The following is a 25,294-nucleotide window of genomic DNA, read 5'->3' as shown; positions in this document are numbered from 1 at the left end:
AGCTCTGGGGTCCTGGGTTCAAATCCAGGTGGTGCCACCTGTGTGGAGTTTGCATGTTCTCCCCTGGCCTGCGTGGGTTTCCTCCGGGTACTCCGGTTTTCTCCCACATTCCAAAAACATGCATGGTAGGTTGATTGGACACTCTAAATCAGCAATCACCAACCTTTTACTCACCTCGGACCGGTAAAGCTTTCTATTTTCCTGGCTAATGGGGAAGGGCGACAACTTAAGACAAACTTGTGTGGGGGTGGGGTCGGTCAATGAACGACACCCACAATGGCAAAAAAAGTCCCAAACATAATGGCAATTATTATTTATTATTAGTATTATTATTATAACAACTTTTTCCATTTCAAGTAGGAGGGTGAGATTGAAAACGTTAATATTTTTTATTTTTTACTCTGACGGACCGGCACTAAGTAGATCGCGGACCGGTTGTTTGGGGACCAATGCTCTAAATTTCTCCCTAGGTATGAGTGTGAGTGAGTGCTTTTCTGTCTCCTCGTGCCCTTCGATCAGCTGGTTGAGGGGGTCCCCCTCCTCTGGCCCGAAGTCAACTGGGATAGGCTCCAGCACTCCCCGCGAGCCCCGTGAGGATTAAGCGATTCAGAAAATGAATGGATGAATGATTATCTTTTTCAAGTTTGTTATAGCTGTCACAATTTATCAAACACGATCCCATTTTCGGTTAAATTACTAGTTTGACTTGCATGTTTTATTCTGGAAGGTCTTAACCGGATGTTATTTGTTCTCGTTTTCCCGTAGTATGGCTCGACTTCAAATCATTGTACATAGTACAGTGTTAGCTGACACCTCGGTCCGATTTGCTTAAATCTCCAGTTGAATGCAATTGCATACCTTCTAGCAAGTTAACTGTATGTAATCGTTTCTAAAAGTGTAACAAGTAGAGGAAAAGCTTGTCACGTACGTCACAATGGACTCTATTCAGGTTAGCGAGTTTACAGACTTTCACCAGAGTTTGTCAGCTGTCAGAAGGTGGCATGTTGTTGCTAGAAGGGGTTGGCTGAATAACAAGGGAAGGGCCAGTTTCAAAATGTCTCGCATGTTAGTTAATAGTTCATTTCTGTTTTCAGCTGCAGGTTGTAAGTGACGTAAATATACTTTTTTTTGTCATTATCTTAACTTGTCAAATGTTTACAGACGACGGTCTCTGGATTTTCTCTGGACCTCGGACTACTGAAAGAACCAATTGGATTTATTCGTGTGCTGGAATGGGTATGTACAAATATTTTGTCACGGTGTGTTGCAACGGAAAATATTTCAAAAGCAGCTCCAAAGTTTAGTTCTTTTGACCGCTTATTTCAGGTTTAAACCAGGTAGTGATGACGTCATATACTGCCAGGTCACGGCAGTCGGAACAAAACCTGTTGATACCAGTGATATCCGTTTTACTGTGCCGTGCTCTCCTCACAATTTTCATATACATTCTTTTGCTCGATAAATCTGATTTGTGAGTATTCTGGCGGAATTTTGTCGTTAAAAAAATTGCGGAATGCCCCAGCCATTTGAATGCAGGCCCGGGGAGAACATGCAAACTCCACACAGGTGGACGTGACCTGGATTTGAACCCAGGACCCCAGGCCGACACGCTAAAAACTTGCGCCACCGGGCCGCCCTCTACAGTTGATTATTTTATGTATTTCATATTGCACAGCAACTTTTGGTTTGAAGGCAAATGTATTTAAAAAAAAACTGTCAAAATTCCTTCCAGGTTTTTACATTCTATTCATAGTGTAATGAGGGAGTTGATTTTACCTTTTAAAAATCATCAAATTTTATATTGTCTTTTTTAACCATAGTTTCTTAATTGAATAACTAGGAAAGTCATTTATTTACTTAGAAGCAGAAGCCTTGAGTAAGGCTTGAGAGTAGTGCTCGTTCGCATGTGTGTGGGCTCAAAGTAGGTGCGTAAGACGCTAATCACTGTTAAAATTTCTCAACGTGTGCATAGCATGGCCACGTGCGGTTTCCCCGTGCGAAGGCCACATGTTTTAATGGGAAGCGCAGTTCCTTTTCACCGGACACTAACGTTAGTACCGTATGTAGTCGCATATAAGCCACCCGCGTGTATAAGCCGCACCCTTAAAATTGCCTTACGACCTTTGTCCAAACCCTGCATTGTAAAGTTGACATTATGGTGGCCGAATCGGCTGTCGGATCCAAACATATTTTATATTTCATATTTTAAAACGTTTTCCATAAATAAGGCGCACCGCATTATAAGGCGCTACAGTAGAGGCTGGAGTTACGTTAATATGCATCCATTAGACGGTGCTGCGCTAAAGGGAATGTCAACAAAACAGTCAGATAGGTCAGTCAAAGTTTATTAATAGATTGCAAATAAGCTTTCTGACAACTCCATTCACTCCCAAAATGAATAAACAACTGTTTTATTATTTTCTCCGAGGTAAAGTATTCGTATTTTTTGTGACAGTTTATCTTTTAACAACAGCAAGGTATGACATGTAAGTGCAATTTATATCACATAGTAAACATTCAGTAAACACGTAAAAAACATTCTGATGCTTTTACGGTACATTAATGTTAGTGCAATCACAATATAGTAACACTCGTAATGTTGCAAAGCAATAGCAATAACATTAATAACTCAAATAATCACTCAATGTTGTTCACTCGGGTGAACCGTGCGTGCTTTCACGTACACGGTGAGGCACTATAACATTCAGCTGTTGACGTCCATATTCACTATGACCAACCTTGTTCAACTGTGAACACAAAAGAAACACAAAAAGCTCACTTTATCATTTCATTCCTCATTTATGATTCCCTCGAATTCTTCGTCTTCGGTGTCCGAATTGAACAGCTGGGCGAATGGGGCAACCATCACCCAGGCTCCATCTCATCAAAGTCGTCATTAATCGAGTCCGTGTCGCTTTGGTTGTCTGGCAGAGTGACAATTCCTGCCTTCCTGAAAGCTCGAACCACAGTTGAAACTGATATATCAGCCCAGGCATTTAAGATCCACAGGCAGAAAGTGGTGTATATTGTCCTGCGCTGTCTACCAAGGGGGATATTGGAATCGGCGGCTGCTTGCCGTAGTTGCGAGACCTGTTGCGGCTCAATATTGATCCATATATAATATATAGTTCGCAGTCTAGCTTTGAATGCTCTGTTAACGCCAATCTAGCAGCTGGAGTTCTTCTGTCAATCCACTCGGAATGACGGCGAACACAGAATTAGTGTGCTCGCCATCATACTGGGTGGATTGACAAAAGAACTACAGTAGTACCTCGTGATACGACAGCTCGTCATACGACATGCTAGTGGTACGAGGAAAGTTTCGATCGAATAATTCGCTTGCGATACAATTAAAATTTCGAGATGCGACCAAGCCAGGTGGCCATGACATGAGAGGCTGTTTATCAGTGTAGCGCACTGTCTTTTTTGCCGCATCTCTTTCGTGTATGACAATATCTACGAGCACTGAACGATTAATTCAGACGAGTTTCTCCTACGCATCGACTAGGAAACGGACAACGCGCATGCGCGGGCAAAAAGAGGGCTTTCTGGGTAATGACGTCTACTTGTGCACAAAACGCCGATAGGCAATGGCACGCTTTCTCAGAATAAAACTTCATTACCCACAATCAATACGTGGGTAAGCTCAGCTGTTGCATTTCCTGTTATTATTATCTAATACGAGGAATATTATATTACTTCTCGTTCGCTGCTCTAAGAACACCAGCGGCAAATGCCTTCAAAGCCGCGTATCAGGCCTCTAGCAAGCTCAACATCCGAAAGGAAGACAGATGGGCGAAAAGAGCAACCAACATCGAGCTCCGAAAACCAACTGCAGAGAATGTCTTGAGCGCAGCCCTGACGATGAAGGAACTGCACACTGCAATAGCGATGCTGATTCCGTCCAAATCACCGGGCCCGGACCAGATCCACCCCAAATTCCTCCACCATCTTGGACCCACAGCATCAAACATTTTCCTCCAAACCTTCAATAAGTCGTGGTCAGAGTCCAACACACCGCAGGCCTGGAGAACGGCGGACATCCGACCAATCCTCAAACGGGGGAAAGACCCGCAGGCCGTGTCATCGTACAGACCAATCAGCCTAACCTCAGCAATGGGAAAGGTTATGGAACGTATGGTGACTAACAGATTGATCTACCACCTGGAAAGAGAAGGGCTCCTGACACCAGAGCAATCCGGTTTCCGGCCGCAAAGGAGCACTGAAGACCAACTCCTACGACTTTCACAAACAATCAGCGACGGTTTCCAGGCCAAGCCGATGCAAAGAACGATGCTGGCGCTGTTCGATTTCAGCAAGGCATACGACAAGGTTTGGCGGGATGCCCTACTCTGGAAAATGATCCAAGTGGGGCTACCACACACCGTTGTCAGGTGAGTGCAGAGCTGGCTATCCAACCGAGTCAACTTTGTCACATTCGGCGGACAGAGAAGTAAGATTGGGATCTTTCGCCAGGGGGTACCCCAAGGGTCGGTCATCTCGCCAATACTCTTCTTGATATACGTGAATGACCTCACGAAGACCCTGCCCAGTGGCGTACACAGCAGCCTCTTTGCAGATGACGTGGCATGTTACACCCAAGCGCCGCAACTGGAGACTGCCCAAGAACAACTTCAAACTGCGGTAGATGCCATAGTCGGGTGGAGCAAGAGGTGGAAACTTACTTTAAATGCATCCAAGTCTGAGTGTACTTTCTTCTCCACAAACACACACGAGGCGAAGTGGCAGCATACGCTGAGCATCCTCCAACAACCGATGCACCACAATCCAACACCCACATTCCTCGGAGTCACCTATGATCGTCAACTGACCTTCACCAAATACACCGAAACAGTCGCGCGCAAAATGGCGACCAGAGCTCGGGCAATCCGCAAACTAGCACACACTGACTGGGGCTATGACAAGGCAACCCTTCGGAACACCTACATTGCCACAGTCAGAACGGTAGCAGAGTACGCGGCGCCAGCCTGGATCCCCTGGATCTCCTCCACCAACCTGGAAAAGCTTGAAGCCTCGCAAAGATATGCTGCTTGAGCCATAACTGGCCTTCTGAAGACGACACCATCTGATGTAGTCCTCATTGAGAGTGATCTGCCGTCTATCAAAACACGAACCACTCGGCTAGCAATCTACCCATACGACAAGTCTCTACGCATTCCAGACGACAACCCGCGACGACTGGTGGCGGAGAGGCACCCGACAAGGTGAACTAAGAAGACCGACTGGCGCGACCACGCACGCGACAGATGGGCGACGGTGTTCGTCAATGCACAGGGTGACCAGGACCCTTTTCCCCAACTGAGAGCACCATGGGAAGAGACCACCGCCATGACCTTTGCCAAAGCGGCTGAAAGCAGATACCAGCAACCCGAAGACAACTACGCAGCCACCGTCAGCGCTCTCAACAAAGATGCAGATGTCTTCCAACTGACCTGCTTCACTGGCGGCTCAGCGCGAACTGGTAATACTGCCGGAGGTGCCGGAGTCCTGATGATTCACAGGGAATCAGGGGAAACGTAGGAGCAAAGCCTACCCGCTGGAAGCTGGACCTCCTCCTTCCAAGCTGAGATGATTGCGATCGAAGCGGCGCTAAAGATGGCCACCGAAAGGTTTGAGCCAGGGGCCCCAATCCGCTTGGTGACAGACAGCCTCTCCTCCCATCAGAGGCTGCAAACCATGGAACATGAGTTCAAACTGAAAACCACCACCGAGGCCTCAATCAGAGAACTCCTGACTACCCTCGAAGATAAACAAGTGGCGGTGGAAGTACTATGGGTCCCAAGCCACTGCGGTGTCCCGGGCAATGAGAGAGCCGACCAACTAGCCGCTGCAGGAGGCGGCATGGAACAAGGCGGTGCACCACGACACTTCGCGACAGCAAAAGCTGCCATCCGGCGAGCGACACGAAGCCACCGCATCCACGCCGACAAACGAAAGAACCTCTACGCTGACAACGAAGGCAACACGATCTTCCCCAGAGATCAAAACTTGAACCGGCAGGAACAAGTAACGATCAGTCGCCTCCGAAGCGGACATCATCCGGAGCTGCGCTACTGGAGGAAGAAGATAGGGCTGACGGAGTCAGAAGAATGTCGGCTATGCGGCACGGGCGACGCTGAGACGGCAGAACACGTCCTGACGAAATGTCCAGCTATGACTGCCCTCTACCCAGATGGCTGGACACACAAAGACCTCTTGACATCCCCCAAAGAGGCACTCAATATCTGGAGCAAATGGCTGGAGGTAGTGTCCCTCGACACTGCCTAACAACAACAACAACAACAACATCAGCGGCACTGGCTCGCAATTCCCTCTTTGTAATATTTCTGGTTGCAACTCTCTCATAGGCGCCGTTGCGACCAGAGCTATTACAACAAGGGAGTTGCGAGCCTGTGCCCCTGATGTTCTTATGAGCAGCGGAGCGATCGCTAATATGTACTACAAGACTACTTTTCGTTGGCAAGTGGTCGTGGGTTATCCTATTGTGAGGACATTTGTGTGCATCATTTTCGGAATATTTTGAAGGGAATACGTAGTACAACAGCAAACAGCCCATCGATAGCGACCGTGAGGGTGGAGGCATGGCAAACAGCTAACCCGCCCAGAACGAAGGTAAAAAAAACCTGATTAAAACAAGATTAGAATTCAGTTTTGTGTAAAGTTACATTAAACGTATGTTTGAGTGTGTCTATGTATTAATCCAAGTTAATTTTAATTTGTTTGTTCCGTTTACGAGTGCGTTGTCGTGGAAAAACAACCGAACTGTCCGAAGACTTCCTGGAGATTTTTCAAAGACAAGCCACGTTCTTCATTCACGCCTGCATCCTTTTCCTGGCCCTGGCCCTCCTTGTTGCCCGCTGCTTCTTCCTCCTCACTCGCCGACGGCATCATTTCGATGAGGTCTTGATCAGTCGGAAGTGTTGAGTGACTCTTGAGCAGTATGTTCACCTCCTCGGCCGTCATGTCCGAAAATCCCTCGGTGGCTACGGACCGGGCCAGCACCACTGCCTGATCAACAGCGAAGCCCTTAATCTCCTAATGGGTGAACCCCTTAAAGTCCTCAGAGACGTTTTGTGGCCAAAAACCTTTTGACGAGGGTTTTATTCCTCGTGGTTACCACGCGCTTGGTTTCCCTTGTAAAGAAAATTGGCCGTCTTTCGACTGTTAGCCTCTTTTTTTAAATTTTATTTATTTATGTAACGCACGGTAGAGTCATTGATGCCGTAATGGCGCGCAACATCAGCATACTTTTCCCCTGCTCTAAGCATGTCGAGAAACGTAACTTTTTCAGCCACCGTCATCATCTTCCGTTTTTTTCGCATCAGATGAAGCCTTGGGTGGTCCTAGACGCTTCGGAGCCATTTTTCATGGTGTCGTAAAAATTGTAAAATCCAAACAAAGAAAGCTGGAATTCACTCTCCGTACGCGATGCTAAACGCTATACACGGAACAGGAAAGATCGGTTCGTGTGTTCGCAGAAGCATTTATACTTTCTTTTGTGGTGTGGTTAGAACCAATCAGAACCAATCATTGCAGCGCAGAAGAGGAGGCTGTACCCGACTTCCGCCATTTTCCGCAACCATTTTGGCCGCAATTTTCCTGTCTTACAGTTGCGAACTTAAAAAAAAAAATAATAATAGTGGGGAAAAAAATCACAAAGTAGTCAAGACGCGATAATCGAGGGATTACTGTACAGGCACTTTCCCATTGACTCCCAACACTCCGCTGGCCTCCCATTGGCGCTGTAGCCAGTCAGGGGCACCGGTCCCGACACCGGAGCACAGCACCTGCTTGATCTGCTGCAGACAAACACAATCGTTGCGGTCAAGGTAGCATCCACCAGCAGGGTATGATCGCGACCAAACCCCACTGACCGTTTGCCGTTTGCGACCCACACCAGAAGCATGTTTTTCCCGGGACCCTGGCTAATCAGCTCTGGTTGGCGGTCAGTTCCTGTTTTGTGTGCCTTCGACCCTCTTGGTTGCGGAGTTGTTTCTTGAGTTTTTCTGAGTGTGCACCAAATCATTTGTAGTGTTAGTGTTTGTGTCTTTGTAACTAACTGGGTTCTAATGTTGAGGTTGTATTTGCATGCTATACTTGAAAGCACCGTGTGGGTTATGAGAAAGAGTGAGATAAGACATATAGAAAAGCTACTCGCAATGATTTTGATTTTGTTTTTGTTTGGTTCGGTATTTGGCTATGACTGACATTAGCTGTGTTGTGATCTTTGAGTTCCAAAAAACAAGAGACAAAACTGACAATTCGGATGACTTCTTTGTCTATTACTGTATGATTACTAAGCTGCCACACGCAATTCCACGCCAATGCATTTTAGGGGGTAGTACAGTAATACCTCGCTCGACATACGAGCGCCCTGACATACGAGCAATTTGAGATACGAGTAAAATTTTGAGCAAATATAAATCTTGAAATATGAGACGAATTTTGATATACGAGCATACAGCGGACGTGAGAGGCTGCTCATAAGAACATCATGGGCACTGTCTTTCTCCCCGCAACTCCCTTGTGTAATGTCTCTGTGAGCACTGGGCGGAGCGTTGCATTTTTTCAGTGTTTTTTCTTCCTCCGTTAATCAGTGCAGAATGGTGGCGCTTGCTCACTAATATGAGAGGAGTATAGTACTTCTCGTTGGCAAGTGGTCGTGCGTTATCTTATTGTGAGGACATTTGTGTGCAGAGTGGAGGCGGGGCAAATAGAGCCTACCCGGGAGAAGAAAGGTATAAAATTTTAAAACAAAATTAGAATTAAGTTTAGTGTAAGGTTAGATTAAACTTATTTTAGTGTGTCTGCATCGTAATCCAAGTTCGTTGTCGTGAAAAAAGTCTCTCACGCGCTCTCTCTCTCTCTCCCTTCCGCAAAATACGTCTAATTTTAGTACTATTAAACCTCATAACCACTAGTTATTTGTTACTCTGTTAATAGATGGCGAATTAGAACAAATAAACATGTTTTTCCAATCCAATATTACAATATCATATATACCAATATCCCTGTTTTTGGTGTTTTTTCAGAGGGTTGGAACGAATTAATTTGTTTTTATCAAATCAAATCAAAAGCCTTTATTGTCAACATACAAAGCTGCGTATAACGAAATTGGTGGTGCTACTCCACAAAGTGCGTTTTCCCAGTAAAAAAAAACAAATAGTAATATAAAAGTATAAAAAGTCGCATCCGGGCTAGGTAAATTCTAAAATATTGCACAGTCTAAGATATTGCACATTGTTATTGCACACAAGGGATTGTGTGTCGTGCTAACGCAAGTTCAGAGTCCTGATGGCTGTGGGAAAAAAACTGTCCTTAAGTCTATTTGTCCGTGCTTTGTGAGACATGTAGCGTCTGCCAGAGGGCAGCAGCTGGAACAGGTTGTGACCAGGGTGGTATTGGTCCCTGACAATGTTCCTGGCTCTGCTGACGTAGCGAGGGCTGGCAATGTCATCCAGTGAGGGCAGAGAGGAGCCGATGATCTTCTGGGCAGTGTTGATCACTCTCTGCATGGCCTTTCTGTCTGCTGCCGTGCTTCCAGCGTACCACACTGTAATGCAGTATGCCAGGATGCTTTCCACAGTGGCTCTATAGAAGGTTACCAGAAGCTTAGTGTCCAAGTTGTTCCTCCTGAGTACCCTCAGGAAATGGAGTCGTTCCTGGGCCTTCTTCACCACTGCCGTGGTGTTGGTGGACCAGGAGAGCTTGTCCGTGACGTGGACCCCCAGGAATTTAAAGGACCGAACCCTGTCTACACATACTCCATTTATGAGGAGTGGGGCCAGATCTGTGCTGTGTTTGCGAAAGTCCAGGATTATTTCTTTAGTTTTCGTGGTGTTTAGTGTGAGATTGTTCACCAAACACCACGAAGACAGTTTGTTGACTTCATCTCTGTAAGCAGACTCATCCCCCTGAGATGAGTCCGATCACAGTGTTGTCATCGGCAAATTTGATGATCGAGTTAGACTGGTGAGTCAGTGTAGAGTCGTATGTGTACAGGGAGTACAGAAGAGGACTCAGTACACAGCCTTGAGGGGAGCCATTGCTCAGTGAAATGGAGGAAGAGAGGTGGGGATCAAGTTTAACATATTGTGGACGGTTGGTTAAGAAGTTCTTAATCCAGTAGCAGATGGAAGAGATAGTCCAAGGTGGGAGAGTTTGTCAGCCAAAATGTCCGGTATTATACTGTTGAAGGCTGAGCTATAGTCAATGAAAAGCATCCTCACATAGTTCCCCTGGTCCTCCAGGTGGCTCAGTGCTGTGTGTAGAGCTACGCCGATGGCGTCCTCAGTGGACCTGTTTGCGTTATAAGCAAACTGGTGAGGGTCAACTGAGGGAGGGATTGTGTCCCTGATGTGGTGGGCGACCAACTTTTCAAAGCACTTCATGATCACAGCCTTAAGTGCAACAGGCCTGTAATCATTCAGACTGTAAATGGTTGTCTTTTTAGGGACAGGGATAATGGTGGCAGATTTCAGGCAGTCAGCTGGTCCGCACCGGCTTTGAGCACCTTCCCAGGTACTCCGTCAGGGCCAACAGCCTTCCTGGTGTTCACAGTCCGCAGTACCTGTCTCACTTTGTGTTCCTGAAGCTTCAGTGTACTGCTGCAAGGTGGTGGATGTGTTGAGACTGAATCCGATTTGTCAGTCTCAAGGCGGGCAAAGAAACGGTTCAGTTCCTCTGCTAGTGAGGCATCTATGTTAACAGACTCCTTATTATTGTCATTGTAATTGGTGATGTGTCGTATTCCCTGCCATGTCTTCTTTGGGTTATTTTCTGTGAAGTGCTCCTCAATTTTCCTTTTATATACTGCCTCGGCCTTTTTAATGCCTCTTTTCAGCTCTGCTCTGGCAGCTCTGTATTGTATCTTGTCCCCTGATCTGAAGGCGGTGTTACAGCATTTGATGAGTGCCTGTCTCACTGGTCATCCAGGGTTTTTGGTTAGGAAAAACCCGTATCCGTTTATTAACAGTGACGTTTTCCGTGCAGTTTTTGATGTAGGAAAGTACAGTGTCCGTGTAGTCCTGGAGGTTGTGGTGTTCAAAAATTTCCCAAATGGTGCGGGAAAAACAGTCCTGCAGCTGAGAAAGGGCGTCCTCGGGCCATGTTTTTATTATCTTTATTTGTGGCCTTGTTAGCCTCCGGAGTGGGGTGTAAGCGGGGGTGAGGGACAGGCAGAGATAGTCTGATCCAGCAAGGTGAGGGAGGGGTGTGGCTCTATAAGCATGTTTGATATTAGAATAAACATGGTCTAAAGTTTTATCTCTGGTGTGACACTTCACGTACTGGACACGTACTGGATAAACTTAGGCAGAACAGTCTTTAAACATGCTTTGCTGAAGTCACCAGCGACAATAAAGACTCCATCGGGGTGGTCAAGCTGCTGTTTGTTTGCAGCCGCTAGCGGGACGCTAAGTGCCGTGCTAACGTTAGCATTTTACTTCATTTCAATCGGAAACATTGATTTAAGATACGAGTAAATCGACATACGAGCTAAGTCCTGGAACGCATTAAGCTCGTATCTGAAGGTACCACTGTATTAAAGTTCGTGGAACGAACTATACTAATTCAATGTAAAAGATGCCTGAACTTACAAAAAGTCCAAAGTTACAAAACTACTTCTGGAACCTGTCATGTCTTGTTAGGGTTTTGGGTGGTGTGTGTGTGTGTGTGGGTGGGTGGGTGTTTGTGCTTTCTTTTCGCCTCTTGTGTCCCTCTGGGCTTCCTTTCCTCTTATACCCAGCTGCTCGTGATTTGGTAATCAGCCCTTGTGTGTATATTTAAACCCTGTGTGTTTGTGAGTCGTTGTCGGATCTTCAACTTTGTTTACTTTATGTCAAGTTACCACGTCATACTTCATCATGTACCTCGTCTCCCCATGTCTTCCCGTCAGGTTTGATTTTGTGGTTTGATTTCTAAGTCCTTGTTATTTTCTGAAGATTTCCTGCCCGTAAGTAATTAAAGTTTTGTTGAAGCCCTCCTTCCAAGTCCTTGACTGGTTCGCTGCAATTGGGTCTAACCACGCTCCACGACCGAGCTAGACGTAACAGAACCAATTTCTTTCCTGCGTAGAGGTATCACTGAATATTTATAGTCTTCACATGTCTGAAATTCCTGAAAGGCGACAATGTGGGGAGGAAATCATAGTAAATTTCAAAGAACATTTTCAAATCATTAATGTGCTTTAAAATAATCCTAAAATAAAGCTTAACTCACTATTAATATTGACAAATAAACCTGTGAACTGGGAGACACCCCCAGTTCAAATACATTTGTTACCTATTGTTGTCAGAACGTCACTGAAAGTGTTATTTTTTTTGCTAAATGACAAGGAGTGAACATCACCGTTTCCAAAAATAATTTTAACCAATTGTTTGTTTGTTCCTTTGTCAATTTTTATACAACATCGGAACAAATCCATAACGTGCTTACATCTGTATCAAACAATCCTTGCCTTAAGAGGCAACACATGGATAAAGTCAAACAGTGCAGTATTCAACCTGCTTAGTGTGGATTTCCAGGAATGGGTTTCACCTTTCAAGTATCTCTGGAACTGCAAATGATTTCTCAGCTTTCAGCTCATCCTTGTTTGGCTCACCGTATCCAGACTAACAGACACCCCAAATAAACCTAGTAGCTAAGGCAGGGATACTGTGAGTGAGTTCAGTGTCCCACCCTGCCTTCCAGAGGCCCTACACAACTTTTTCAAGTCAATGTTATGACAGCAAAAATAGCCAGCCACAATCCTTACCATGCAAAACTGCAGTTACTAGCTTTTTTCTTGTTATAAAGTTATCACTAGAGGCCTTTATGACGTAACACAAGCCCATTGGCACATTTGTATTGGCAAAGTATAGCACTATTATGTGTTTTTAGACTGCCTGGGAGAAGGTCCCAGTCTTTTCTTTTCTTTATTCATAGCCTTTATTTTTAGCCCTAGTATAGCAGATGCTGTTGTTTTGATCCAAACATTTTACTGAAGACTGCTTTGACCAAGGTGACAAATGGCATAGTATAGCCAATGAATTGGGTTGTTTTTTGGGCTCAACTGCAGTAAAATAAAAAATATATCGGTGTTAGATGATAGTTGCCCTTGTTAACAATGATATGGGAACCAAAACAACAAGTTTTACCTGGCATTGTTGGCTCCGTGCAGCGTCACCAGAAGTGTACCAGAAAGAAATACCAGGTTAAATTTATAATAAATTATTATTAATTAAGAGTTATAACTATAAGATATTTACTATTCAATAGATCCAATATTAATGGTGTCCAAGATCATATCCAGCCTCTCACGTCTCGGCCACCTGACTGTGTCGTATGCTCGTATCCCAAAAATGGTCTCATATCTCAAAGCAAATATTTACTCGTATCTCAAATTTCTCGTATGTCGGGGCACTCGTATGCAATGTTCCCTCTAAGATGCGCACATGCGCAATTGCGCACTACTCTCGTCTTCTCTGCGCACACCAAGTCATATGGAGTGCACAAAATAAAATCCCCTTTTTTAATTTTATTTTTATTTTTTATAGCTGTGAGGCCGACGCGCAAACCACTCATCCGCCGGGCTGCCCATTCATAGATATTAATCATTACATTTTATTATTACTAAATCATTTATGTGTAGTAGACATGCACCTGCTTATGGCAGGTGTGATACTGGTGTGTGCCCATAGCGAGCAATGATAATGTTGCTCACACCGGCACTCGGTGTGCTCAGGGGGGTTGTCTTTCTGCCCAGACAAACAAAAAATGAGAGGGAACATTGCTCGTATGTCAATGTATTACTGTTGTGTAATTTTCAGCCTATAGTGTTTTTTCTTAAATGTTGGTAAACCCAAGTTGATGGATCACAGTTTTAAACATTTTACTGTGATCCTTCACCATTTTGCGGCTAGTATAATATAGTATTAAAAAAAGTTCATAAAATGTCAAAATTTACACTGAAACTGACCGGAGATGAAAAATGGCAGAAGTCGGGGCACTGCTTCTTCATTGACGCTAAAATGGGTGGCACTCAGCGCAGAAGAAGCGAGATTTCATTGTAGAAGAAAAATGATGCGCCGAATAATACAAACAGCAGAAATTTACGTCATCCTGCTTTTTCTTATTATTACATTTCGCACCGCGCACCGAAAGACTATGCCGAGCCGATTCCAACATTGTTTGGATTTTGAATCACCATTTAAAATGCCTCCTAAACATCCTGTGTCATTTAAGGCATCATAAATGAATCCACCATGCTCTACATTAAGAAGGAAGAAGCGAGCGTCCGGAAAAGGGCCACTGTATGTTTTTCCAAGAACACCAGCAAGTGTAACCACTAGGAATAAAATAAAATCATCGTTAAGATGGAGAATGCCCTATTCCAAACCTGGGCAATTAATTCCAAAAGGGCCGCAGTGGATGCAGGTTTTCGTTCCAACCTGTAAGACAGGGGTCCCCAAACTTTTTCCTGTGAGGGCCACATAACTTTTCCCTTCTCTGATGGGGGGCCGGTGTCAGTTTGTAACAGAAAAAGTGTGACGATCGTAGGGGAGCTTAATTTTTTTTTATTGTTTTCCAGAAAGCCACACATAACCAAATAACCCTTTCCAGGTTCTTTACAGAAAAAAGTCAGAAAACAAATAATAACACTATTAATGAAATAAATAATAACTAAATAACCCCCTCTGAGTTCTTCACATAAAAAACAGGAAATAAATAACACTATTTATGAAATAAATAAGAACTAAATAACTCTCTCTGGGTTCTTCATAGAAAAAAAGCCATGGAACTTTAACTTTCTGTTGTGCCATGCACAATCTTAACAGATAAAAGTTCAGCTCAGTTGTCAGAGCAGAATCTCTCTGACACATATGAGCAGTCTCCTAAAGTTCTTGTTTCTTCCTTATAATCCTTTTGTTCCAATAGGCTTGTAGACACCGCTGTTTGCAGCTCTCTCATCAACTTCCCTGTGAAAACCACAAAGGAAGCAGGTTGAGAAACTGAACTAAGTGAAACCGCACCTACACAGCACAATACATTTCACTACCAGTATGGTTGTAAAGATGGATTTTATCCCAGTAGATTTTATTATGATTATATTTGTTTATGCTCAGAATGACTCATTCAAATCAGAAAAGTGAGCTTACCTATGTCTGTTCATCAGTGTGAACTGTGGGCCTGCATCTGGCTGGTGAGAAGTTGAATATCAGGTTCCATTCTAGTTACAGCCAGTCTCAAGCACTGATGCAAATGTTCATCTGTCAATCTTGATCTCATCGGAGTTTTCAGCAGTTTCATGCGAGAAAAGGTTTTCTCGCAGATATACGTGCTGCCAAAAACTGAGGACATTTTCATTGCATGTTTTTTGATGTTTGGATATGTGTCGTTTGGGAGGGAGGCATAGAAGTCAATGAGACTGTTGAGCTTGAATGCGTCTTTCAGAACATCACAGTTCTGTAACTCAGCCAACTCAAACTGATATGAAGGCTGGGCTTCATCAATGTCGGCAACAAAGGGGTTCTGAAAAAGACGGATTTCTTTTGCATGAACATGTAGTTCAGTGAATCGCACACCGAACTCCGCCTTCAGCATTTCCAGTGCTTCCACGCACTTTTCAGCTGGGAACGGGACCGCTGGGTTCTCTGTCGACAGGTTTTGGGTAGCAGGAAGATGGACAAAGTTGCGCTTTTTCACTTGTTCCAAAAGCAGCGCTAATTTCACCTCAAATGCTTTTATGTGTGAATACATGTCGCAAATGAGTTTCCCTTCGCCTTGTAGCTGCAAGTTAAGGTGGGTAAGTATTTCTGTCACGTCTGTTAAAAATGCGAGGTGCCATTTCCATTCTGGGTTGATCAGCTCTGGGACCGTTTTGTCTTTTAAATGAAGAAATGCGTTAATTTCGGGTGGAAGCTCGTAAAAACGCCTCAAAACTCTGCCCCGGCTCAGCCATCGGACCTCTGTGTAGTACAGCACATCTCCGTGCGTAGACTCCAGTTCAGACAGGAATTCTTGGAACTGCCTGTGTTTAAGTCCCTTTGCCCTGATGAAGTTTATGCACGACACCACGACCTTCATTACAGAATCCCACGTCAACACTTTGCAGCACAGTGCTTGCTGGTGAATTAGGCAGTGGACTCGTAGCGGGGCGGTGAGACCCCTTTTTTCCAACTCACGGTTCATGCGTCCTATTAAACCGCGAGTTTCGCCCACCATGCTAGGAGCCCCGTCAGTCGTGATGCTAGCCAGCTTTGACCAGTCCAGCTCCAACTTCTCCATGGTTTGGCACACTTTGTCAAAAATATCCTCTCCCGTTGTGGTCCCTTTGAGACTTTGGAGGGCTGCCAGATCCTCGCATATCTCAAAGTTTGCGCTAACTCCACAAATAAAAATGAGCAGTTGCGCTGTGTCTTGCACGTCCGTGCTTTCACTGAAAAAAAGTCAAATTCTTTCGTCTTCTGCTGCAGCTGGGCATAGACATTATTCCCGATTTCTTCAACGCGTCTGGTGATTGTACTCGCCGACAGACTTACGGCATTAAATGCATCTTTCTTCTCGGGACACACTTCCTCCACGACAACATCCATACATTTCTTAAAAAACTCTCTGTCAGTGAAAGGCTTACCGTTGCTTGCTATCAGTTTAGCAACCCGAAAGCTGGCCCGAACGGATGCCTGGTTCAGCTGAGCTTGGCGTAGAAATGTAGTCTGCTGAGATAATAGTCCAACTTTTAGCTTTGAGAGTTTGTCTGCTCGTATTTGGCCTTGCACGCTATCGTACTTGTCCTTGTGACGGGATTCGTAGTGCCGGCGAAGATTGTATTCTTTGAATACTGCGACCGTCTCTTGACAGATGAGACAAACAGCCTTTTCTTTGCATTGAACAAAAAAATAATCGTTTGTCCACTGCAGGTTAAATACCCTGCATTCTGAATCAATTTTTCTCTTAACTAACCTTTTCGCCATTATTCCGTTCTCAAACAGGTTCAGGTTGCACAGTTTTTATATGCTTGAATAGCATCGCAATAGCGATGGTACCAGGGCTCCGCCCTCACCTGCGATCGTCCAGATGTCTCGCTAACACTCTGCTCACGCATGCAACGGTGGAATGCCCGCATGCATCAAAGGCAAACACTCTCCCCGCGCGTGTCACCAAAGGAGCAATGCAAAGGCCCGATTCACTGGGAAGATTTGTGGGCTCAGCAGGGGTGCAATGAACCAAACACAAGATTAAAACGTCCCAGTCTTCAAGGCCAAATAGGAAAATAAATCCGATAGCGTCTCTGGTATTGTTCAGAGGGCCGGTCCAAATGTGCCGGCGGGCTGCATCCAAAAAAAAAAAAAAAAAAAAAAAAAATTAAAAAAAAAAAAAAAAAAAAAAAACCATAGCGTCTCTGGTATTGTTCAGAGGGCCGGTCCAAATGTGCCGGCGGGCCGTATCCGGCCCGCGGGCCGTAGTTTGGTGACCCCTGGGATAGCACCTGAGATACCAGATTGGTGGAAAGGTTTCCTCTTACACTGTAAGAGGAAACCTTTCCACCAATCTGGTATCTCAGGTGCTTTTTGTTTCACCAGAAATCTAATTAGTTAAATTGTCTGTGCTGCATCGGTTGGAACAAAAACCTGCGCCCACGGGGGCCCCTGAGGACCGGATTACCCAGGTCTGTCGTAGCCATCTGGATCTCGGACTGTCGGGAGAAGATACCTCTGTATATCAACATGAATAGAAGTTTAGTTCCTTAGCTCCTCAGCCTCGGAAGAGGAAGCCTTCTGGACATTTTCTCACACCATCATGTGGCTGCGCTGATGGCTTCTTGGTAAAGCCAGCCGCAATCTAAAGTTTGAAGCTTTTCCAAAACTCACTTTTACCGTCTTTTCAGTTCTCCTGTCTTTAGTTTATCCTTAACTTCTTGCGGCGTTGGCGTGACGTGCGCAGAACATGCTCTGACTCTGTGGCTCTGCCTCCAATTGCAATTACATTACAGCACCTTCTCTGTTTTATCCAAAATTCCAAATTATTTTTATTTATAACAAGTATTCCTTAGTTTAGTATCCACACATCTTTTTAGTATGCATTTTTATAAACATTTATTTATTTACAAAAAAAGTCAGCGAGAGAGACAACACATCGTTTTATTGTACTTTTTTTTTCAGCGAGGAGGAAGACCCAAACCCGAAATAATGATTGACATTTTAGACCCGACCCGAATTTTTGGTTGGATCGTGTTGGGTTCGGGCTCAAGATCTTACCTCAGTATGTAGTAATAAAAGCGGTGATTCTACTTCGCAGCTTTTCGATTATCGCAGCTATGTCTGGTCTACATTATCCGTAAAAACGAGGGTTTAGTGTATGTCAGTGGTCTGAGCGCTCTGCCTGTGAAGACCTGGGTTTAGTCCCGCTTGTAAGTTTTGTCAGTTGCAGAATCCGATTTAAAAATGTGGCGAATCGAATGTTTTGGTCTTACCCTTGAGGGGAAGAAGAAAAGGGGTCACACAGTGGCTGGAAGCTTATCTCACTTTCTGAGGTCAGTGAATTATTCAAGTGGTTGCGCATGTCATCTCTGTGATGAGGCAAACAGATCAACAAGTGTGCGTCAACAAGGCATTGTCTGCTAATAAAGATAATTTACCCCAACTTTGTTTAGGTAAACTTTGTGATGTAAAATATGCAAATTTTGATGCTGTAATAAAAAACAAAAAATGAAAAAACAATACCCACTGATACCAATGCCATGCTGTCAAAACTTATTTGGCTTACCCTCCAGGTTCCAAATTTAGACATGCAAGTTTTGTAATCTTCTGTTAATAATAAACATTTTCGATTTTTTTTCTTTTCTATTTCCCTCTTCAGGTTTTTACAATTTTTGCCTTTGCCACCACTGGAGGTTACTCCGGGACAACTCACTTCAGAGTCGAATGTCCTGGATCCAAGGACCCAATTGATGTGAAGCCTGTTTTTGGATACCCATTCAGGTAAAAAACAAACTCATGAACTCGATTATTTATTTATACAGTGGGGCATATAAGTATTTAGTCAACCACCAATTGTGCAAGATCTCATACTTGAAAAGATTAGAGAGGCCTGTAATTGTCAACATGGGTAAACCTCAATCATGAGAGACAACATGGAAAACCCCCCAGAAAATCACATTGTTTGATTTTTAAAGAATTTATTTCCAAATTAGAGTGGAAAATAAGTATTTAGTCACCTACAAACAAGCTTGATTTCTGTCTGTCAAAGAGGTCTAACTTCTTCTAACGAGGTCTAGCGAGGTCTCCACTTGTTACCTGTATTAATAGCATCTGTTTTAACTCATTATCGGTATAAAAGACACCTGTCAACAACGTCAGTCTCTCACACTCCAAACTCCACTATGGCCAAGACCAAAGAGCTGTCGACGGACACCAGAGACAAAATTGTAGCAGGCTCGGAAGACTGAATCTACAATAGGTAAAACACTTGGATTGGAGTGGATTGGACAACTTTATTCATCCCGTATTCGGGAAATTTCATTGTGACAGTAGCAAGAGGGTGATTAGACAGAACAACAAAGCAAAAGCACAAAGTACAACGCAAATCAATGTAAAGGGGATCATAAAGAATCACCAAATCAAATCATTAAGACACAAAAGCAGCAAAAACACAAAAACGAGCAAGAGTGGACGGAGCTACCACCACCGGCTGCCACTTGAACGGCACCATCTTGGTTGCGGTAGCAAAACGGATACAGACTCAAAAAGACATTGTAAAGTTGGACAAAAACTGGAACCACACACAGGAAGTCTTCCACAAGATAGAGAACTTCTGCAGACTGACTGAGGTAGAGAATATGCAGAGTCACTCTTCCAAGCTTATCCGCACAGTTCCTCAGTAGTCTGGAGCTGAAGACAACAGTAGCAGAGTAGAACTCCTCGACTCCGTTTCCGGCCTGGTACGCGCCGACAGCTCTTCCATCTTATCCCATGATGGAATGGTTGGTCAGAAGCGTTGCTTCTTCTCCCGGCACTTTTGTCCAGCTCCAAATTTCCAGCGGCATTGAGGTGTTGCTCCTTCTGCTGCGTATTGTAACAGCTAGTCCCATGTGTATGACAGCATAGGCATGGCTGAATGGATCCAACAAAAGAAGTAGTGGAAAGAAGCCAGGCTAACAGAACAAGGAAAGTTGTAAAAACATTAAAGTAAAAAGTATAAAGTACAAAGTAAAGTAAAAAGGAATGTATTAAGAAATATTAAAATGTAATTAAAAAAGGATAGAATGGCTGTAAAACACGAAAAACATAAGAGTGGACAGAGCTACTGCCACTGGCTGCCGCGTGAACGGCGCCATCTTGGGCTTGGTGTAAAGAAATCAACTGTGGGAGCAATTATTAGAAAATGGAAGACATAAAAGACCACTGATAATCTCCCTCGATCTGGGGCTCCATGCAAGATCTCACCCCGTGGCGTCAAAATGATAACAAGAACGGTGAGTAAAAATCCCAGACCCACACGGGGGACCTAGTGAATGACCTACAGAGAGCTGGGACCTCAGTAACAAAGGCCTATCAGTAACACAATGCGCCGCCAGGGAGTCAAATCCTGCACTGCCAGACGTGTCTCCCTGCTGAAGCCAGTACACATCCAGGCCCGTCTGCAGTTTGCTAGAGAGCATTTGGATGATCCAGAAGAGGACTGGGAGAATGTGTTATGGTCAGATGAAACCAAAATAGAACATTTTGGTAGAAACACAGGTTCTCGTGATTGGAGGAGAAAGAAAACTGAGTTGCATCCGAAGAACACCATACCCACTGTGAAGTATGGGGGTGGAAACATCATGCTTTGGGGCTGTTTTTTTTCTGCAAAGGGTCCAGGACGACTGATCTGTGTAAAGGAAAGAATGAATGGCAGAGATTTTGAGTGAAAATCTCCTTCCATCAGCAAGGACATTGAAGATGAGACGTGGTTGGGTCTTTCAGCATGACAATGATCCCAAACACAGCCAGGGCAACAAAGGAGTGGCTTTGTAAGAAGCATTTCAAGGTCCTGGAGTGGCCTAGCCAGTCCCCAGATCTCAACCCCATAGAAAATCTGTGGAGGGGGTTGAAAGTCCGTGTTGCCCAAAAACAGCCCCAAAAAATCATTGCTCTAGAGGAGATCTGCATGGAGTAATGGGCCAAAATACCAGCAAGTGTGTGAAAAGCTTGTGAAGAGTTACAGAAAACGTTTAGCCTCTGTTATTGCCAACAAAGGGTACATAACAAAGTATTGAGATGAACTTTTGGTATTGACCAAATACTTATTTTTGACCATAATTTGCAAATAAATAATTTAAAAATCAAACTGTGATTTTCTGTTTTTTTTCCTTCCACATTCTGTCTCTCATGGTTGAGGTTTACCCATGTTGACAATTACAGGCGTCTAATCTTTTCAAGTAGGATAACTTTCACCAATTTTGTCATACGCAGTTTCTGGGTGTGATGACAAGTAGGCTTTTTGTTGTTGATGATGACGACAGGGCCTATGTCTGATTATTATTATAACTTGTGCAGTTGGTGGTTGACTAAATACTTATTTTCCCCACTGTATATGGAAAAAAATTGAAATATGTGATTCATTTGGGGTTCACCTTATAATGCAGTGTGCCTTATAGTGCGGAAAATACGGTACTTATATATATGATACCTGCAGCCCTAGTGCGGGTAACTAACTTAAAGTTGATCTTAATTAGAGATCGACCCATATGGGTTATTCGGGATCAATACCGGTTATTAGTAGTTAGGAGGCTGATAACCGATATTATAAGTCGATTTTCATTTGCAATAAAAGTTTAAAAAGTGTAAAAAAAATAATGTAGGCACTGAACTTCATTGAACTTTATTAAATCAAACAAATATATACTCTATGTGTTGATATACTTAAAAATGAATAAGTTAAAATGATCTATTCTACCCAATAATTTATTAAGAAATATATTGTGGATCCTCACAATTCATGTTGATGTGTACAATTTAACTGCAAGGGAACAGCAGGCTAGGGTGTTAAATTTGCCTTTGTGTTAGTGTGTGTGTTTATTACCAATAAAGGTTACCAAAATGAAGCATAGCAGGCGTGTCAACATCAAAGCCCTCGACTCAACGAGCAGCTGTCACAGAGTCCAAGACAGCAGAGAGAGGCACGGTTGCATTTTGACCTGAAATAACACAATTTTAAATGGATTTCTTCATAAACCGGTTGGATTAAAAAAAGGCAGATACCAATCTACGTCAAATGTCCAAATATTGGCGCCGATAATCAGCCGATCTATAATGTTAATGTTTGTTTCTGTACCCTTTTCTGCTTTCCTGGACTAATAAGTAAACCAGGTGAGGGTGTCATTTGAGAATTATTATCATGAATTATGGTATAGACTGGACTGACTGAAGTGTTCATTTTTGACTTTGCAACCCTGTTTAGGTTGGCAGCATACCCTTATGAAATACCCTTGTGTGATGGCAGTGCTAAAAATCACACCTTCCTCCAGGGGGACTTTTCTTCCTCTGCAGAGTTCTTTGTGTGTGTGGGTGTGTTTGGTTTCCTCTACTGCACTGCTACGCTGATTCTCTACTTGGGTTACCAGCATGTGTATCGCCAGACCACCCGAGGACCCCTTCTGGTAAGTACACTTCCCATATCCATCTGGTCTGAGAACAGAATAAAAAAACAAAATCAGAGATGATCACATATGAAGGCTCTACAAGGTGTCAGAAACATACAAAAGCAAACACAGTGGTACCTCTACATACAATCTTAATTCGTTTCGGGACTGAGCTCGTATGTCGATCTTCTCGTAACTCGAGCGAACGTTTCCCATTGAAATGAACTAAAAACAAATTAATTCGTTCCAACCCTCTGAAAAAACAGCAAAAACAGGATATTGGATTGGAAAAATGTTTTATTTCTTCTAATTCGCCATCTATTAACAAAGTAACACATAACTAGTGGTTTAATATTACCAAAATGTGTTTAATAGTACTAAAATTATACGGATTTCGCGAAGGGGAGAGAGAGTCGCACAGAGGGCGGGGGTTCGGCGGGACTTTATCCACGGCAACGCACTCGTAACCGAACAAACAAATTTAAATTAACTTTGATTAATATATACAGACACACTCAAACATGCGTTTAATGTAACTTTACACAAAACTGAATTCTAATTTTGTTTTATTTTTTTTTACCTTCGTTCTGGCCGGGTTAGCTGTTTGCCACGCCTCCACCCTCACGTTCGCTATCGATGGGCTGTGTGCTGTTGTATTCCCTTCAAAATATTCCAAAAATGATGCACACAAATGTCCTCACAATAGGATAACGCACGACCACTTGCCAACGAGAAGTCGTCTTGAATGAGCGATCGCGGGAGCTAACAGGCTAAGGAAGGAATAACAGGAAATGCAACAGCTCAGCCTACCCACGTATTGATTGTGGGTAATGAAGTTTTATTCTGAGAAAGGGTGCCATTGGCTATCGGTGTTGTGTGCACAACTATACTTCATTACCCAGAAAGCCCTCTTTTTGCCCCCGCATGCGCGTTGTGCGTTTTCTGGTCCATGTGTAGGAGAAACTCGTGTGAATAAATCGTTCAGTGCTCGTAGATATCTGTTATACACGAAAGAGATGCAGCAAAAAAAGACAGTGCGCTACAATGATAAATCATTTATGTGTAGCCTCTCATGTCATGGCCACCTGGCTTTCTCGCATCTCGAAATTTTTCTCGTATCTAGAGCGAATTATTTGCTCGAAATTTTCCTCGTATCTCGAGCATCTTGTAGGTAGAGCTGCTCGTATGTAGAGGTACCACTGTAGGCAATTTCATCCAAACAAAAGGCAGCCAGTTAGTAATTATTTCTGCGACAGTAGGTGCAATTTGGTGGTCAAATTATTTGGTATGTTTCTGTTTCTGATTATTTATGTGTGCACTTCATGGTGAAGTTTTAAATCTTATTATACTTGTATAATGGCATTCAATTCAATTAACCATCAGTGTTCAGCATTCGCTTTAAATCCATCTGGCTCTATCTACCGAATCATTTGCATTCACTGCCAATGCGGAAGGATTTCCTGAGTGTTTGCTTTGTAGCGAGAACTTGACAAATAACAAAAAGAATCATGTGGAAAGACATTTCCAGGTAAGGCATGCTATACATTTGCAGCCGAGCATACAGTTGGGAAAGAGAGAGTGTGATTCGATTACTACTGGAGAAATTAGAAGAGCCAAAAGTAGATTTTTAAAGTACAAATATATATGCAGCATGTGTTGACTTCCTTTATAAGGTTTTTAATTTTATGCGGCTCCAGACATAGAATTTTTTGATATTTTTTTGGTCCAGTATGGCTCTTTCAACATTTTGGGTTGGCGACCCTTGGCTAAGTTGCTGCCAATTCTGGGTTAATTTGGAGATTTTCATTCGGGGTCACTTTGTTGTCAGCAATTTAGACATATATTGCTGTGTTATGAGTTGTTTTAAAGTTATAATAAATTTATTTTATTATCCAAGCTCTATGGTGACTACATCGTATCCAAGTGTTATTTCTTCAGTGTTGTCTCATAAAAATTATAATCTAATTTTTTTTTTATAAATGAAAGGGCTGTACTTACTTTTATGAGCTACTATAGTTTTCAATTTACCACAATATTTTAATTACTAATATGTCGTAAGGTCACAGAAATAAAGACAAAGGCATGTGATTTCATCAACTGAGATGGCTCCTCTTGTATTTTTTTTCCAAGGATTTGGTAGTGACTGCTGCCTTTGCCTTTCTGTGGCTTGTTTCTTCTTCTGCCTGGAGCAAAGGCCTGACTGATGTCAAATGGGCCACAAACCCAGACCACTTGGTGCAGAATTGTACACTCTGCAAACCCGGAGACTTTCCTTCCATGGGACGCCTAAACGCTTCTGTGGTAAGTTCAACTTCATCTGGTTTGTTATGCCTACATTTTGTTTAAAAAGAATAAAGACTAGCTCCCATTCCATACAAAAGGTAGCCTTACATTACATAGGAATTTGCTACTTAACAACTCCTGAGTATCGCGGGCTCCTTTTGGTCTAGTGTCTCTATCTTGCTGATTTGCTTGTAGAGCAGTCAGAAATACTTGGGGCCACCCCGATCACTTTAAAAATGTTTTTAAAAAAATGGATCTGGATTGGGCTAACTTTGGACCACTCAGGCAGGCAACCGTCGGACATCCGCTGTGAAAATGCCTGGTCGGGGCCCAGATCCAGCCCACCACATCATTTGATGTGCATTTACTTTATCTTTTATGCTAAAAAAA

At 43.5% G+C, this 25,294-nt stretch overlaps 1 protein-coding gene across 2 annotated transcripts in view; it reads left to right on the top strand.

Annotated features, from left to right (window-relative positions):
- The first annotated feature begins 746 nt into the window (after positions 1-746).
- LOC144075668 (synaptophysin-like protein 1) overlaps positions 747-25,294 on the top strand; it is a 30,312-nt gene continuing 5,764 nt past the window's right edge. The window contains exons 1-5 of one of the 2 annotated variants that reach the window (XM_077602970.1): positions 747-949; positions 1,162-1,236; positions 18,859-18,980; positions 22,441-22,639; positions 24,752-24,922. In XM_077602970.1, the coding sequence (XP_077459096.1) occupies positions 935-949; positions 1,162-1,236; positions 18,859-18,980; positions 22,441-22,639; positions 24,752-24,922 (582 nt within the window). In that variant the 5' untranslated portion in view covers positions 747-934. The remainder of the gene's footprint in view (positions 950-1,161; positions 1,237-18,858; positions 18,981-22,440; positions 22,640-24,751; positions 24,923-25,294) is intronic. The other variant, XM_077602969.1, reaches the window with a different exon arrangement.

This window comes from Stigmatopora argus, chromosome 6, assembly GCF_051989625.1.
Source record: "Stigmatopora argus isolate UIUO_Sarg chromosome 6, RoL_Sarg_1.0, whole genome shotgun sequence".
NCBI lineage: Eukaryota > Metazoa > Chordata > Actinopteri > Syngnathiformes > Syngnathidae > Stigmatopora > Stigmatopora argus.
This window is presented reverse-complemented; position numbering and strand designations above follow the sequence as displayed.